The sequence below is a fragment of the Andrena cerasifolii genome, chromosome 9 (genome assembly GCF_050908995.1).
Source record: "Andrena cerasifolii isolate SP2316 chromosome 9, iyAndCera1_principal, whole genome shotgun sequence".
Classification (NCBI taxonomy): Eukaryota; Metazoa; Arthropoda; class Insecta; order Hymenoptera; family Andrenidae; genus Andrena; species Andrena cerasifolii.
Window position 1 is genome coordinate 4,841,915 of NC_135126.1, and position 17,248 is coordinate 4,859,162.

A 17,248-nucleotide genomic window follows, 5' to 3' on the forward strand; every position below is an offset into this window, starting at 1 on the left:
TTGCGCGTAAATTTGAAACATGTATCGTAGGTTTGCAAAAGATTCTAATATACTTTTTACACAATCTTGGATATGGGACCGCCGCATTTTGTGACGTAGAATACTACTTTCCTATTTATAAATTAATTTGTATAGATGAATGACATCAATTTATACTAAACCTTGAAAAAGTATCGTAATATGTTATAATATAAATTATAACACTTATCACATATATTCTATATATTTCGATATGTTTGTACAGTTATATTGAACAGCCACAAATTGTTTATTAATGAAACGTAGTGCATATACTATTGCCTACTTAAGTATGCAACGTGTAAGAAAAGGAACGGTAAAATATACCAAAAATTGGATGATGTGTCTAAATTAAACTGATGTTTTCTGCTCTCAAATGTCGGACGGTTATTTGTGGCAACCACGTGCTTTGGGCATTGGCGCGCCATCCGGAAATCTATACAGGATATAATGAATTAGTATTGAAAATTCCATGTTACACCATCATTTGTTCCTACAATCATTAATATCAATATTACATTTTTTCATTGTATAATCTGACATATTTGTCGTCAAATCGACGTACATGTTTGAAAGAATTTCGATTCAACCACTTCATATGATCATATATATAATTTTAGTTATTAAAATTTGTATGCAACCTTTGCCACGGATATTTTAAATGTTATCAAACAGATTTGTCCAATTGTTGTGTAAAACACTAGAAAAGTTATTTGCATTACATTCATAGAGAAATTATAACGTGTCAGACAAGACGCCAACTAAACGTAACCACTTCCTTCCCTGCCACTACACGTATCAAACTGCAAAATGCACATCAGACCAAAATCACGATAAGCGACTATCTTCCTTTAGGTGTACCCTTGATCTCATATTTTCGTTCTGAAAAGCAAACCACTACCGCGAAAAAGGGCTGTAAGACACCGCCGTTCGCACAATCCTCGGCACACTGTTTTAGTCGAAACATCGAAAGGGTTGCTATTTTGAGGTGGCTCGCACTAAATATGGTCAGATAGGCGTTGGCGTTATACCCGGGCAAGGCACCCCTGCTCAAGCACCACGCACATAGTGGGGGAGATCCACCAAAGTTACTTAGACAAGTTCACCTCTATGACTTGGACAGTTGGTTCGTTGTGACCATCTCGCACCATCCTCTCACAGACCAACTGTAGACATGGTAAGTAGATGCCGAGTACACCACGCTACCATTGTGATTTGGGCTTCAGGCGATCAGGACACACGCGTGAAATCTTCTCCGTCGAATTCCGCGTAAAAAGTGAAATATCGCAAGGGAAACGTAGAATGTTATACACAATATATGTGATTAGTGGTGAAAGGATACTCGACCAGTTGTACGAGGGTAAATTTCAGAGAAGTTTGCGGATTGCGTAAATTGTGTTGGAATTGTACGCTAAGTGACGAATCCATCAGAGTGTTAATTAGCGCTAAAGACATCACGGATGGTGTTAATATAGTGTAAACAGTGGCTTTCCTTAGATTTTTGGCTGTTAGCCACTCCGTAGATGGATACTATTATTTATTCTGTTCTGGACGGTGTATTCAAATTCTTGCACGAACTAATGGATTTTTATAGTCTTTTCGTCAGTACGAAGTCAGCTTGAACTACCATAATTAGGTAACATTAAAACTTGAACGTATATTCGAAGCTGATATATGGGACTCATATTTTTTTGTCACGCGTACATACCCTTTCAGCATAGAAATGTTGTAATCTAGCTTCATAGGCAATTTAAAAAAAAATGATAAATTATAATACAAAAATACGTTATAGCAACTATTTATTTCGCAGTTGAGGAAAAATGTATTTCTTGTAAATCATTTGGTTAATTGCAACTTCCTCAAGTTTCGCAGTACTTCCCAAAATTATTTCAATGTATATCCCCTTAGAGTCACAGATAACATTTATAAGTCTGGCTGTTGTATTACTAAAATAAGAAAATTACGTAACTATAGTAACTCGAGAGGCCGCACGGAAGAAATGGTCTATATATGTCTTGGCTTCTTTTCAGTCATACCATGGACGATAAAATGACCTTATTTTTAGCTCCTATGAGTTACGCCTTCCGAATTTTCCTCGACGGCACTTAAAACTAACCTACTATTAGCTAAATATTAGATAATAACTATTACGTCATACTTTTATTGTTTAACTATTCCAGCTATAACTTTCTTCGCGTGCCGTTAACCTTTAATCACATACAGACTTTAATTTAACTTTATAATTAAATATAATACCTATTATTACTGGTATATGATGATTTTATCGCTAATGGTTACATTCTGCAACTTATTTGATTATTAGCGTAGTAGCGTACGTATGTTCGTACTGATATAGGGTAAACAAATTAAAATTTTTATTTTTTGGTCGACTTACTTTTATTCGTCTGGCTCAATTTCTCACAGTCGCATATACCGAAATGTGAAAAGATTCTTACATAAACAATTAACTAATTTATTGCAAACGTTTATAGAAGTTTCTGAAATGCTACTTTCTAAACTCCTGCATTTCATCGGCGATAATTGGATAAATGCGTACTCTGGTGGAATTATACTGAATAATCTTCCCTGGATTACGACTGTATAGGAAGGCTTCGTGTCAAGCGCCAAACCTTTGTCCAATATTCTTTTCTTTAATCAGAATGCTGTAGAATTATAAACATAATCTTAACTGGTTAATAGCAGACATGAAAGGAAGCAAAAACGTTTTAATAAATGTGGATCTGCAAATTAGTAATTTCTGACTCATTTAGTTTTTTAAGCCATAAGCCAATAGTATCTCATTCTATTCTATTCTCTTCCAGATTATGTGGGTAATGGAGGTCGTTGGAAACTATGTATATCTTGGAATGATTATGTCTTATTATGGATTAATTCCATTTGCTGTTTTAGTCGTAGTAATATTGACTCTGAGAAAAAGAAGATACAGCTAATTTTCACAGACTTTTACATAGCAAATCAGCATCGAATATAAGTTTGCATTTATTCGAATGTTTGTGCACATACGATTTAACATTCGATATTATAGAATTTGAAATTTTAAGCATTTAATAATGCTATATATATATACATTTTGAGAGGATGTCTATCCGCACGAGTACGCGTTAGCACAGTCGACAAGCCGTTTGACGCATAATTAAAAATAGTCCGAATGGGGATGCGTTTGACCTCATTTCCAACGCGAAAATCTCGTCAATCTATTGATAATACTCTCCTGAAATTCAAATGAAAAGCAGTTATAATTTTTGTTGGTGGGTGATACATTTTACTTGCAAATCGGGGCACAAAGTAATCACTTAGCCTTAAAAGGATTAAGTTACAAAGGAAATATTTAAAGATGCCAGGCAATACTTTCTATGTTTCCCGATATAGCCTTGGCGTGAAAACACGCCAATACCAGGCAACAGATTCTGGCACAGAAATGGTCTGGGCGTGCAAACACGTCCGTTGCAAGTCGGCGAGTTCATTTATACCTCCAGAATAACTTCCTTGGTCTATAGTGGACACTGACACTTCCTCCGTAACAATTAAATTAATAAATGTCAGCGTATTATTGCTCGATGGAAATTATAAGGAGCTAATGGGTAGTGATGGGATTCGAAGCGCTTGGAACCGCTTCGAATCTGTCTTAAATATCAGGCGACTACTTCGAAGCACGTCGAATATCATTCGAAGCTTAAAACTCTTGAAAGTCTTGGAAGTCTTGAAACTCTTGCTTCGAAGTCTCCTCCAGCGATGCCTGGTACCCTGTGGCGAGGACAACCCCCCCGCAGTGCCTCGCCGAATTTTATGCCTTTCCACCCTCGAAGGGGTTTGCATACCATTAAAAAGTGAGAAATGTCCAGGATTTCCGCATTTCTCATCAGATCTTTGCGAAAACGATGCCAATCGATTCCTTATGTTTCGCCAATGAAGCTAACACCAAGAACGACGCAATTCGGACCATAATAAAGGAAATTCCATGAAAAATTGATTTATATCATTTAAAGCTGACTTCGTTAAAAATAGTCCGATTTACATGAAATTTGATATGACTTTCATCGGAAAAACATAAGGAACCCATCGGATCTTGACGTAAAGCTATGTATACTCCTAGTGCCAGTGATTGGTAAAGTTACTATAAAGGGAGTTTGTAACCTAGCAGCGTGCTCTGTCTAATTTTTTTTACTAACGTAATATTGATAACAGATGATGATGACCCGTTTAATAGACATCGGGTGCTACCTATATAATTCGGTTTTTTAACAGACTCCCTAAGCTTAAGCGCGTTGCAAATCGCGTGTAAAAAGTGCTATTCAGCAACAACACTTGTCACTAGGGTGGTGTGTAAAATTTATAAACCTTTTTTTATTTCAATATTATGCAACTGCTTCGTCAGAATACTGCAGTACTACTCTAGATCGTCCTGGAATATGTGATAATTCACGAATCGTTTTTAAAATAGTGACGCTCGCTGCATCGTGATCGAAACTTTGCGATACTGTTCTGGACGTATAAATGACACTATTGAAACGGCTATGAAACTTGCTGATTACATTTATAGATACTATTAAATAATACATTATCCGAGCTGTATAATTAGCCGCCCGTAGCAACCGAGCGCATGAGCCGTGTACCTGAAACAAAGCGCACCGCGGTTTATAACAGCTAGTTGTAAAGACAATTCGAAAGTGATGACTCGGCATGAGGTCTTATTTTGCTTACCATTTTTGAGAATTCTAAACGAATTTTAAACAAATCTGTATACACAATCTTTGCCATAAGTTAAGTGGAACACACAATTTTGTGTACACGGACTTTGTCATAAATTAAATGACATGCACAAATATGTGCACCCGGACTGTAAATTGTAAATAAGGATGTAAAGTTGTGTAGTTTCAAATTTAAATAGTTTGTACTTTATAGAATTTCAATAATTCTGGCTTTGTTTCTTCTTATAAGCTCTAGGTATTACCTACTTAAAGTATCTATTCTTTTCAAACATTCTATATACATTGTTAGCCATGCTCAAAAGTATTACGTGAACATGTATGTCTGTTCTTTAACAAAATATGCTTAGAAAGTGATATTTCGCGATAATCTTTTAATTTTGGTATTGGGGAAAATAGATTAACAAGTGAAGCGGGTATTAATTTACACAATGAAATATAAATTACAGTATATATATATATATATTACTAAATTGTAATAACTTTAGTATTGTACATTACACGTAAAGTTTATTCGTGTAATATTCAATTTTAGGCGGACAAAGAAAAGAAGAAGAAGACCAAAAAGAAGGAGGAGGCAGCACCAGCTCCTCCTCCCCCTGAACCGGAGCCAGCTCCTCCGGTAGAAGAAAAGCCAGCGACTCCTAGTGGTACACCTAAGGACTCTGGTTCGACCAGAGCAAGTAGTCGTGGTAGCCGTAAGGCGAAACGCACTGGGTCTAGTGTGTTTTCTATGTTTACTCAAAAACAGGTTGCTGAATTTAAAGAGGTGTGTACAAAATGAAACTTTAACTGTACAAATAATTGTTTAAAAAATATTATACATTTAACTAAATTAGTCAAATATTATTGAAGTATTATTGAACTTTTATACACGAATTTAATAATTTTAATTATAATTACACCAATGAACAATGAATATAAAGAACTGAAACTTGAAATGCACATCACACAAGATAAAGATTTACTTATCAATCTATATTGTAAAAAAATAAACGTATGGATTTTATTTTGGCTGAATCTTCTTTCTAGGCATTCCAGCTTATGGATGCGGACAAGGACGGTATCATCGGAAAGAACGATCTTCGAGCGACCTTTGATTCTGTTGGTAAACTTATCACTGATAAAGAACTTGATGATATGCTAAATGAAGCACCTGGACCAATCAACTTTACACAGTTGCTAAATCTGTTTGCAACTCGTATGTCGGGATCAGGTACTTATTGCACCAGTAAAAACTTTTTTTTACTATGGTTGAGTTCACGAATACTGGCCGGTGTGGGCGGTTTCTCTTCATCTCAGCCTCAGACCTCTTTCGCACTACAATACACGTGTATCGCGACTCGTGTATGATGACCAATATCCGTGACCTCTAGCATAGCCAACGTATTGTTTGCAGAAGTTGTCTATAAAGAATATTAAATTTTAATAGAAAATTTAATTTCAAATGTCCCCGTGTCCGTTTTGTTGCAATTTGACTTTATGTAGTGATACAGCAAGGCTTAAGTAAGTTTATATAGTATAATAAAATGAAAAACGTAAATTTAGTTATTTAAATTTAAGACAATATTCTTTAATAAAAATTTTAAAAAAAATGAGATTAAAGCTATGGATTTAAATATTTTTAAATAACACTTTCATGTAGCGTAGCAAGTTTCATTTATTGTTGTTATTTTAGGCACGGATGACGACGAAACCGTAGTTGCTGCCTTTAATACCTTTGATGACAACGGTAAAATCGATGGTGAAAGGTGAGCAGCAGAAGCAGCTATTTGCAGTCTATTCTGTGATAATATTAACATTAATTTAACCCTTGAATGGCCTCATATAATATTCAGAAGACAATTTCATAATCTAAGAGTTGCAGGAAAACGGGGCAAACGTGGGGATTCAAACTCGCGATCTTCGTATATGTAGTTATCAGTTGATTCCGTCTATACCAGCGCTGTCCAGCGGTAGTGCCCCTCACACGTCTGCTTCCCCTTCCAATCGCTCGGTCCCCACAATATTCGCGAGGAATATGTAATAATAGCATTGGCTTACAGTGGCGACGTGCAGTGATGCCAGAATCGTGGGATGCGGGACCAAATGCTTACCTCCACTGTGCTCTACCGTCGTCCCCCACTTTCTTCCCATCGCACTGCACCCAACATATCCCTACCCCTGTACGTGTGCGTTGCCTGTTGGGCTGTCGAGTACACGGACGGGGTAGGGATATGTTGGGTGCAGTGCGATGGGAAGAAAGTGGGGGTAAGTATTTGATCCCTGTGATGCCAGATCAGGGACGGGGTTCCCTGGAGAATTTCCCCCACCTCGCGCACACTAGAAATTCTCGAGGGAACCCGTCCCCGATCTGGCATCACAATTTGGTCCCGCGACCCACAATTCTGGCATCACTGGCGACGTGTGTCACTAATGCACACAACATGTGTAGCGTCATACTCGTCTCTTTAGCGTCAAGCGATATCCCTGACGATGCGGGCGGGAATGGGAAAACCTCGGAGGGCTCGCGAGCCCTGGCTTGGACAACGCTGGCCTATACTAGCGTTGACTTGACAATGTTAGATTTTGATTGTTTTAACTTTATGCAGTGGGCAGTTGAAAACACTCATTTACTGATATAAGAATTTCTATTTTTTGCTACAGATTAAGGCATGCCTTAATGACTTATGGTGACAAATTTACTTCAAAGGAAGTCGACGAGGCATACGACAATATGTATATTGACGACAAAGGTTTCATTGATACACAAAGTCTTATTGCAATGCTGACTGGTGGTGAAGCAGAAGACGAGGAATAATTTTAAGTAATCTTTAACATGAAAAAATTTCTGTTAAACCTCTGTTCATTGAAAACGAAGTCTCGTATTAGCATCAGGCTCGCCTGGTCTGCTTCCAGAAGACGAAAAACAGCGGAAAAGCAACCATAATCATTCCCTTTTCTTTGTTCTTCAGTGGTAGAAGTTGTTTTTATTCTAAGGGAAATGTCTTCAGTAATAGAAGTCCGTTAGTGAACATCAAGAAGTCTAAGAATATATTCTTGGGGGTAAAACAGCGTACCTGTCGATAAACGAGGCTTCGAATGTCCATATTATTGTTCATATAATAAAAGTACTTTAAAACTTCACGATAATAACTCCAATTTTAACCCATCATGAACATTATCGGTGATGCAAAATAAAATGCATTTTTATAAAATGTTACTCTATTTGTGGGCAATTATTAATAGAAAAATTTAGATAAACTTTTAGAAAAAGAAAATTTTATAAATTGCAGAAAATAATAAACGAGAAGTTTTAGAGAGTTCTTAGGGAATTAATAATATGTGGAAGACAAAACCTATACATTTGTTCTATAAATACAGACTAGGTAATGCATCATTGTGTTTCATATATTTAGAAGCAGGTCAAGAAGTCCTAACGTATTATGGAATAAAAAGCATTCATTAGCATTATATGTTACAAGAAATATAATCAACTATCTTATTAGGCATGAAACTTTACATTTCTTGTTAAGTTTGAAGTGTTACAGACAAGGTATTACAAATTTCAAAATTTCTTTGTTATACCAATTTTCAAGGTATAATCGATATAAATATAGGAAGGAATACAAATATGTATAAAAACTATATTCTGTAAGTATATGAACGAGAATTAATTTTGAATAAACTTTTAACATTGACATATCATCAAATTTTATGCAGGTATAATTGGGTAAACTGTGCTACTTACATATGTGTTATGGTTTATCTACTAAACTGTACAAATTGCAGAAGAATAAAATTTGTTTTAGATAATAACAAATTAATATATCATGAAGTATTTGTAAGGTAGTGATGAGCTTGTTAATGTTTTACTTGATTAAATGGGTAGTCCAGTAAGCGAAAAACATCTAAGGTGGTCGTAAAGGCAGTAGGTTGTGAAGATAGTAGCATACTCAGGCGTTGCGTGTCAAGTGCTCAGAGGCACATTCAAAATATGTTTTAGATACTATACTTAACACTAAATTAGTTGTTTCTTCAAGACCATTGTAAGGTAAACCTCACACTTTACGTTTAATAGGAATTCATTCCATGTACTAAAAAAAACTAGATGCATTGTTGATTGATCAAACACAGTGGACTACTTAAAGTTCTCCCCTCAAACGAAGCGATACCGTTTAGAGTGTTATGCCTGGTCATAGTGCACTACCCTTTTCCCATGTTCATTTGGTTCATAGTATGTATGTATGTATTTACGATTCAGCGGAATCGCTTTCATTACGACATTTTTACAAGTCCGTCATTGGCGACTTTGCAAAACCGTCCGTAAGTAAGTTAACAATTCGACGGATTCATTAACGGTTATTTACTGTCTTGGCTTACACGGGACCTTGCAGTGAACAAAAATACGTGGTCCTCGATAATATACCGGCCCCCTCGATCGGTCACAGTTAATATATTAAAATGCAACTGAATTTTGATTGTAAGTCTGTCGGGATTTGTGTACGATAACTTTGTAAGATAACTTAAATTTAGTCTATTTATAATGAAGTACATAACAAAATATACAACGGGTTTCCCTTTGACTACACAACTATATTCCATTCCATATAAGAGTAGACCTACGCCCCCACCGATTTGCAACCGATCTGCGCAGCTCCCACTACTGCATGGAAAAAGGTATGCACCGTTGGGAACCTTTTTCCGTGTGCCTGGCACGCGATTGGTCGTAGCGCTTTCTCTGACGGTTTGCTACCAATCAACAGCCTCCTCAGAGTCATCGTTGCGCGGAACGAGTATACTCTTAAGTGGAATTCAGTATACTAGTGTTAATGGCTTACGTATATGGATTCCTCCTTTCTTCTAATGATGTTATGCTATGACACGATATTAACATTTTAAAGTTAATGTTGTACCGATTTATTTTAAATGGGTATACGGTATAGTAATACATAGACCAGGCCTGCTCTTTAGGGTGCAAATACCTCCTCAAGTTCTGTGACCCGGGCAACAGTAGATCGCGGAACTGTTACGTTGCTAACCACAGCATAGGCTGCGGGAGAACTGCAAGGTTTTGTGTGCGTCCATACCATGGACATAGGAATATAGGGCCGGAGGAATAGTTGCGGGGGGTGATATTCTTGCGGGAAGGGCGACGAGGTAACATACGCCTTCTTTCTTTTGGCTGCTGCTTCGTAGAAGCGCAGTGATGTGTAATGATGAACGTTTGTCGCGTCGCAAGCAGGGATAGTGGCAGCCATATTTGAAGCGTTTCTTGTAGTATGGTACACAGTGCGTATTCGCCTCATATATTTTAATAATTATAGATGCATATTTCTCTTCAATTTTCATTATTTTTACAATTTATTTTCGTGAATAATCATTTCGTTAGTATATACTTACAATTAGATGTCTGTATGTACTAATCTGTAGCAAACACTTTTTCATAATTAGCGGTACAGAGCATGCGTAGAATGCAACTAATCAAATCCAGGCAAATGTAGGTCCCCCCCTCCCTCAAATATATATCTCTCCCCTTGCCTAAAGTCGCAACTATTCCTCCGTCCAGTGTTCACGGAAAATACCCTACCGGAGTTCGGACTCCGATCGTAGGGAGAGGGAACGCATGAGATCAGTAAATAATATTGACAAGTATATAAATAACACAGTCAGGATGACAGAAATCGCAATGAATTTAAAAGTAGTGCGCGATAAAATTCTTACTGCTTCGGCTAGAAGATCGTTGGTATGTTATTAATACTTTCTAACTTAACATGATAATGATTCATTTCTAAACTCTTATTATGTATTATCACATATGCAAGTCTGATATAACCATATATTTTAAGTCTTATATAACGATATTAGAGCATTGAACTATAGAATATCTGGAATGTGAACTGTGAGTAGTAGAAGCCAGGCTGCCCTGTTGAAAAAAGGTAGTTACATTAAGGGTGATTCTGTTTCACTCTTACACATGTGTCTATATCTGTCTATACCCAACTTTATTACAGGATATAATATATTTACCACAGAATAGTAGTATAATAAAGAATAGTCACCCACCCATTGCAACTATATCTCTCGGTCAGGCCCGTCTAGGGTTTTACGTACTATGTTCGCATTGTAGATATTCTATTATAGTTCAATGGATATGTGATTATACATAATATATGTCGGAACTGTTCTGAAAGAATGCTCAATTCCAAGCTTCTGTGATAAGTGCTATATGGTTCATCACAGTCCTTTTACCAGAAGGCAGCTTTGCCTTCCCAGTCCTTGGCCTGATTCTTTACACATTCACTGCCAATCCATAGGAAGACACTTCAATACATACGGCATGTATTTTTTCAATCATTTTTGTATAATTAAGAAACCCTCAATAACCATATTAAATAAAAAACAAATATAAGTAATACCTGCACTAAACCTTTCTCTAAAGTATCAGAGTCAGAGTAACAGAGTCCTTAGTCTTTAGCAATAGAGTGTCAGGCTACTTGCCATCTCTAAACACTCTCCCTTCATTCAAACCATCAATCCTATACCATCCGATAACTGAGAGACCCAATGTTGTCATCAGTCATCGTCTGCTGCCACAACTGTTTAGTCTCATGCACCGCTCTTCTAAGCCACACAGCCGAAGTCCCAGTTATAAAACCCTCAATGGTAGAACAGCATGAAGCTATCTGCCCTCAATTCCATTCAAACCACTTTGATGCTAACATATATTTGCATGTTATATTTATAAAAACATCACAACATATTCAAAACAGTAATGGGAGCATTATTAACCTTTTTTTACAGGAATATAAATATTTTGAACCACGTCTAGTTGCTGTAAGTAAATTACAACCTTCTGCATCAGTTATAGATGCATATGAAGCAGGCCAAAGACAGTTTGGTGAGAATTATGTAAATGAGCTAATAGAAAAGGGAAACCATCCAAGCATTTTGGAGAAATGTGAAGAGATACAATGGCACTTTATTGGTCACTTACAACGAAATAAGGTGAACAAGATATTAAGTGTGCCAAACTTATATGTTATAGAAACAGTAGACAATGAAAAACTCTCATCTGCATTGAATACATCCTGGCCTAAATTTAGAAAATGTGATGATTTAAAATTAAAAGTAATGGTACAAGTCAATACTAGTGAAGAGAAAGGTACTAAATAACATATTAGCACAATGATAACTTAGTTTTCATAATTTTTAAAGACATTGCATTAAGAAATTCTTAAAAAAAAATAATATATTTTCAGAAAAGAATGGTTGTGAAGTTACACAAGTTTCTTCCCTTGTAAAACATATTATTGATAATTGTAAAAACTTGGAATTTATGGGACTTATGACAATAGGCATGTCCGGATATGATGTGACCAAAGAACAAAATCCTGATTTTTTGTGTTTAAAGAAATGTAGAGAAAATGTTTCCAAAGAATTACAAATTGATTTGACAACTATAGAACTATCCATGGGAATGTCAAACGATTATGAGCATGCGGTAATTATTATTAAAACTATATTAAAATATATTCAGACATACAAAATATGACACAGAAATGCAATAAACTTTATGTAGGTGGAGTTAGGCAGCACAAACATCAGAGTGGGCAGTGCAATTTTTGGAGAAAGACCAAAAAAGATAGTTACGTGAATTTGATCTCCGCAAAATTACCTTTTTTAAAAAAAAAGTGTGCCAAGTATACGCGCGCGCGCAGACGAACGAAAAAAAGTACGTGAATTTGATATACGTACTTTCTGCCACTATAATATTATAATAAATTTATCTTGTACTTGTACATATTAAACTATTTAATGTTTTGATAGAACATTGTACATACATTCCAAATAGAAAGAGATTTTAATAAAGATGAATTAATCTAAAATTTATTTTTTTGTGTAGAATTTCAGAATTGTAGAATTATAGTGCCAAGCCTGCTTCGATACACAATCGGCATTTGTTCAGCGTTTTTTATTTTTCACAGCTTGGTTTTTCAATTTAAAAATCTGAAAGAAAATCAGGACAACAATAACAATCATACGTACTTACAGTAAAAATATAATTATAGTGCCAAGCTTGCTTCGATACACAATCGGCATTTTTCAGCATTTTTTGGCGTTTTTTATTTTTCACAGCTTGGTTTTTCAATTTAAAAATCTGAAAAAAATTCAGGACAATAGTAACAATCATACGTACTTACAGTAAAAATATAATTATAGTGCCAAGCCTGCTTCGATACACAATCGGCATTTTTCAGCATTTTTTGGCGTTTTTTATTTTTCACAGCTAGGTTTTTCAATTTAAAAATCTGAAAAAAAATCAGGACAACAGTAACAATCATACGTACTTACAGTAAAAATATAATTATAGTGCCAAGCCTGCTTCGATACACAATCGGCATTTTTCAGCATTTTTTGGCGTTTTTTATTTTTCACAGCTAGGTTTTTCAATTTAAAAATCTGAAAAAAAATCAGGACAACAGTAACAATCATACGTACTTACAGTAAAAATATAATTATAGTGCCAAGCTTGCTTCGATACATAATCGGCATTTTTCAGCATTTTTTGGCGTTTTTTATTTTTCACAGCTTGGTTTTTCAATTTAAAAATCTGAAAAAAATTCAGGACAATAGTAACAATCATACGTACTTACAGTAAAAATATAATTATAGTGCCAAGCTTGCTTCGATACATAATCGGCATTTTTCAGCATTTTTTGGCGTTTTTTATTTTTCACAGCTTGGTTTTTCAATTTAAAAATCTGAAAAAAATTCAGGACAATAGTAACAATCATGCGTACTTACAGTAAAAATATAATTATAGTGCCAAGCCTGCTTCGATACACAAGCGGCATTTTTCAGCATTTTTTGGCGTTTTTTATTTTTCACAGCTAGGTTTTTCAATTTAAAAATCTGAAAAAAATTCAGGACAATAGTAACAATCATGCGTACTTACAGTAAAAATATAATTATAGTGCCAAGCCTGCTTCGATACACAATCGGCATTTTTCAGCATTTTTTGGCGTTTTTTATTTTTCACAGCTAGGTTTTTCAATTTAAAAATCTGAAACAATTCTCTAATATGTGCCCTGATAACAGAAATGCCTCTGATTTTTTTCAAAATTTTTCATCCCCTAGTATAGAAGAAATTCGGCAAAAACCTGATTTCCTATTTTTGCCCTTTACTACCCACCGGGTGGAGATACGAAGTTGAAAATTGCCACAAATGTTTCTTTTTTAATATGCTTTCGAATGATTCATCGTGAGTCGAATTCGGTTCAAGGGCAATTTGACCATCTTAACCGGCTATACCCTTTAGTATACCTCTTTCCACTTCATGTTCTCCTGATATATTGGCCAAAATCTGTCAAAAATTTTCAGAATGCACAAAATTGGGCTATGTACTAGGAGAACATGATGTCGAAAGAGGTGGCACTAAGTAACGTCTTCGGAGAGAGAATCGAGGATGCCTTCGAAGCTGAAATTCAGAATACCTCTTTTCGCTTCATGTTCTCCTGATACCTGGGCCAAAATCTGGCAAAAATTTTCAGCATGCACAAAATTGGGCTTCGTAACAGGAGAACATGATGTCGAAAGAGGTGGCACTAAGTAACGTCTTCGGAGAGAGAATCGAGGATGCCTTCGAAGCTGAAATTCAGAATACCTCTCTTCGCTTCATGTTCTCCTGATATATTGGCCAAAATCTGAGGAAAATTTTCAGAATGCACAAAATTGGGCTTCGTAACAGGATAACATGATGTCGAAAGAGGTGGCACTAAGTAACGTCTTCGGAGAGAGAATCGAGGATGCCTTCGAAGCTGAAATTCCGAATACCTCTCTTCGCTTCATGTTCTCCTGATACCTGGGCCAAAATCTGGCAAAAATTTTTAGAATGCACAAAATTGGGCTTCGTAACAGGAGAACATGATGTCGAAAGAGGTGGCACTAAGTAACGTCTTTGGAGAGAGAATCGAGGATGCCTTCGAAGCTGAAATTCAGAATACCTCTCTTCGCTTCATGTTCTCCTGATACCTGGGCCAAAATCTGGCAAAAATTTTCAGAATGCACAAAATTGGGCTTCGTAACAGGAGAACATGATGTCGAAAGAGGTGGCACTAAGTAACGTCTTCGGAGAGAGAATCGAGGATGCCTTCGAAGCTGAAATTCAGAATACCTCTTTTCGCTTCATGTTCTCCTGATACCTGGGCCAAAATCTGGCAAAAATTTTCAGCATGCACAAAATTGGGCTTCGTAACAGGAGAACATGATGTCGAAAGAGGTGGCACTAAGTAACGTCTTCGGAGAGAGAATCGAGGATGCCTTCGAAGCTGAAATTCAGAATACCTCTCTTCGCTTCATGTTCTCCTGATATATTGGCCAAAATCTGAGGAAAATTTTCAGAATGCACAAAATTGGGCTTCGTAACAGGATAACATGATGTCGAAAGAGGTGGCACTAAGTAACGTCTTCGGAGAGAGAATCGAGGATGCCTTCGAAGCTGAAATTCAGAATACCTCTCTTCGCTTCATGTTCTCCTGATACCTGGGCCAAAATCTGGCAAAAATTTTCAGAATGCACAAAATTGGGCTTCGTAACAGGATAACATGATGTCGAAAGAGGTGGCACTAAGTAACGTCTTCGGAGAGAGAATCGAGGATGCCTTCGAAGCTGAAATTCAGAATACCTCTCTTCGCTTCATGTTCTCCTGATATATTGGCCAAAATCTGAGGAAAATTTTCAGAATGCACAAAATTGGGCTTCGTAACAGGATAACATGATGTCGAAAGAGGTGGCACTAAGTAACGTCTTCGGAGAGAGAATCGAGGATGCCTTCGAAGCTGAAATTCAGAATACCTCTCTTCGCTTCATGTTCTCCTGATACCTGGGCCAAAATCTGGCAAAAATTTTCAGAATGCACAAAATTGGGCTTCGTAACAGGATAACATGATGTCGAAAGAGGTGGCACTAAGTAACGTCTTCGGAGAGAGAATCGAGGATGCCTTGAACGAAAGTCGATAGAGTTTGAGAGTAGTGAATGGCATATTTAAAGTAGTGCTTTAATGCGAAGATTTTTAAAACCACTCTGCGTGGAAGGATCTTTTTAGGTGTTCTTTTTAGCATGTCTTTTATATGTGATTTGGAATAGGAAGGAGTAAGTAGTGCTCGTTAAATAAAAAAACTCTTTTACCACTTAGCTCCAATTTATTCAAATAAGTGAAATGCAATACAATGAAATGTTACAAGTGTAACTGGGTAATTCGGCTGAAGCAGTATCTTGTGCAAATTTCATATCAATGAACACAGTCGAAAATGCAGCCGGTTTAACGTCTTTTATGTAAAAATTCCTTACCTGTAAAGCAGAAATATACACGATTAATAATCGTTCTAGTTACAGTATGTGAGATTAGTTACATCGCATCGGCACACTCTAAACTCTAAACATGTCACACGTGTACAAGCACGCACCCGCACAGCATTTCAACAGATTTCAGAGTAGGTAGTTGCTGAATTGGCCGCTGCTCGTGTCGCCCCAACGTTACCGACTGATTCTAAAATAAGATTACAGTGCTACGAGTGGTAGGAATTAATATTAAATCTTACCAGAAACATATAAAATCTAAAACGACTAATTTCAATCAACATGTTGCATAATAAAATTATTCCATTTACTAATATATTTTCATACGTGACAAAATGTTGTAACGTTTCTCCCATTTTCCATAATAGACAAGTCAAATTACTAAAAATATTTTTCTTCTTACAGGTTTTAACTTCGGAATATTTCGACGGAATGATGGAAACCTTGATAGTCATCACAAGAAAATAGTGACTTTATATACCTTATACTTTATTGTAACACTGTAAAGGCCTTTTATGCAAATATATTGAAAGAAACTTGAAACAAACTGTATTATTATTCAGAAATACCTTTTACATATTCCTATCCAAATTTCAAATATCTATGGTATTTCCTTAAGAATACCATAGATTTCCTTTGTTAATAAGTCGATATTGAAGAAAATTTTGCAACTAGTGCCCATGGAATACTATTCAGAAATTACAAGCTTCGAGTCTTTCAAAAGCATCACATTAACCGCGAACTGTTTAAAGGCCCATGAAAGGCGTAGCTCTTGTTTGCTACTTTAAGGCGATGCCTTCGAAGCTGAAATTCAGAAGACCTCTCTTCGCTTCATGTTCTCCTGATACATGGGCCAAAATCTGGCAAAAATTTTTAGAATGCACAAAATTGGGCTTCGTAACAGGATAACATGATGTCGAAAGAGGTGGCACTAAGTAACGTCTTCGGAGAGAGAATCGAGGATGCCTTCGAAGCTGAAATTCAGAATACCTCTTTTCGCTTCATGTTCTCCTGATACCTGGGCCAAAATCTGGCAAAAATTTTCAGAATGCACAAAATTGGGCTTCGTAACAGGAGAACATGATGTCGAAAGAGGTGGCACTAAGTAACGTCTTTGGAGAGAGAATCGAGGATGCCTTCGAAGCTGAAATTCAGAATACCT

General features: G+C 36.3%; 2 protein-coding genes and 1 long non-coding RNA gene across 5 annotated transcripts; 2 read left to right on the plus strand and 1 right to left on the minus strand.

The window, feature by feature from the left end:
• The first annotated feature begins 1,048 nt into the window (after positions 1-1,048).
• Mlc2 (myosin regulatory light chain 2) lies at positions 1,049-7,871 on the plus strand. Its single transcript, XM_076820642.1, has 5 exons — positions 1,049-1,195; positions 5,281-5,514; positions 5,778-5,961; positions 6,424-6,496; positions 7,392-7,871. The coding sequence occupies exons 1-5, from the start codon at positions 1,193-1,195 to the stop codon at positions 7,543-7,545; spliced, it is 648 nt and encodes a 215-aa protein (XP_076676757.1). The 5' UTR covers positions 1,049-1,192; the 3' UTR covers positions 7,546-7,871.
• A 1,037-nt stretch (positions 7,872-8,908) lies between these two features.
• On the minus strand, positions 8,909-9,605 carry LOC143373413 (uncharacterized). The gene is made up of 2 exons (XR_013086460.1): positions 9,423-9,605; positions 8,909-9,381 (listed from the first exon to the last, which is right to left on the minus strand). It is a non-coding gene; the product is annotated as an uncharacterized LOC143373413 (long non-coding RNA).
• A 699-nt stretch (positions 9,606-10,304) lies between these two features.
• Positions 10,305-16,633, plus strand: LOC143373406 (pyridoxal phosphate homeostasis protein). 3 transcript variants are annotated; one of them, XM_076820640.1, is made up of 5 exons: positions 10,310-10,470; positions 11,529-11,889; positions 11,987-12,228; positions 12,307-12,374; positions 12,461-12,615. In XM_076820640.1, the coding sequence occupies exons 1-5, from the start codon at positions 10,351-10,353 to the stop codon at positions 12,465-12,467; spliced, it is 798 nt and encodes a 265-aa protein (XP_076676755.1). In that variant the 5' UTR covers positions 10,310-10,350; the 3' UTR covers positions 12,468-12,615. The 3 variants fall into 3 exon arrangements, with proteins under 3 accessions (XP_076676756.1, XP_076676755.1, XP_076676754.1); XM_076820639.1 differs by lacking the exon at positions 12,461-12,615 and adding an exon at positions 16,492-16,633 and having other exon boundaries at positions 10,318-10,470; positions 12,307-12,459; XM_076820641.1 differs by lacking the exons at positions 12,307-12,374; positions 12,461-12,615 and adding an exon at positions 16,492-16,633 and having other exon boundaries at positions 10,305-10,470.
• The last annotated feature ends 615 nt before the right edge of the window (positions 16,634-17,248 follow it).

Bases quoted from the DNA above. Each gene is read 5' to 3' on its own strand.
- Mlc2 (XM_076820642.1), top strand. The intron at 5,962-6,423 runs GTACTTATTGCA...TTGTTATTTTAG, and splicing joins AACTCGTATGTCGGGATCAG to GCACGGATGACGACGAAACC. The intron at 6,497-7,391 runs GTGAGCAGCAGA...TTTTTGCTACAG, and splicing joins GGTAAAATCGATGGTGAAAG to ATTAAGGCATGCCTTAATGA.
- LOC143373406 (XM_076820640.1), top strand. From the start codon at position 10,351: ATGAGATCAGTAAATAATATTGACAAGTATATAAATAACACAGTCAGG. The intron at 11,890-11,986 runs GTACTAAATAAC...ATATATTTTCAG, and splicing joins CAATACTAGTGAAGAGAAAG to AAAAGAATGGTTGTGAAGTT. The intron at 12,229-12,306 runs GTAATTATTATT...AACTTTATGTAG, and splicing joins CAAACGATTATGAGCATGCG to GTGGAGTTAGGCAGCACAAA.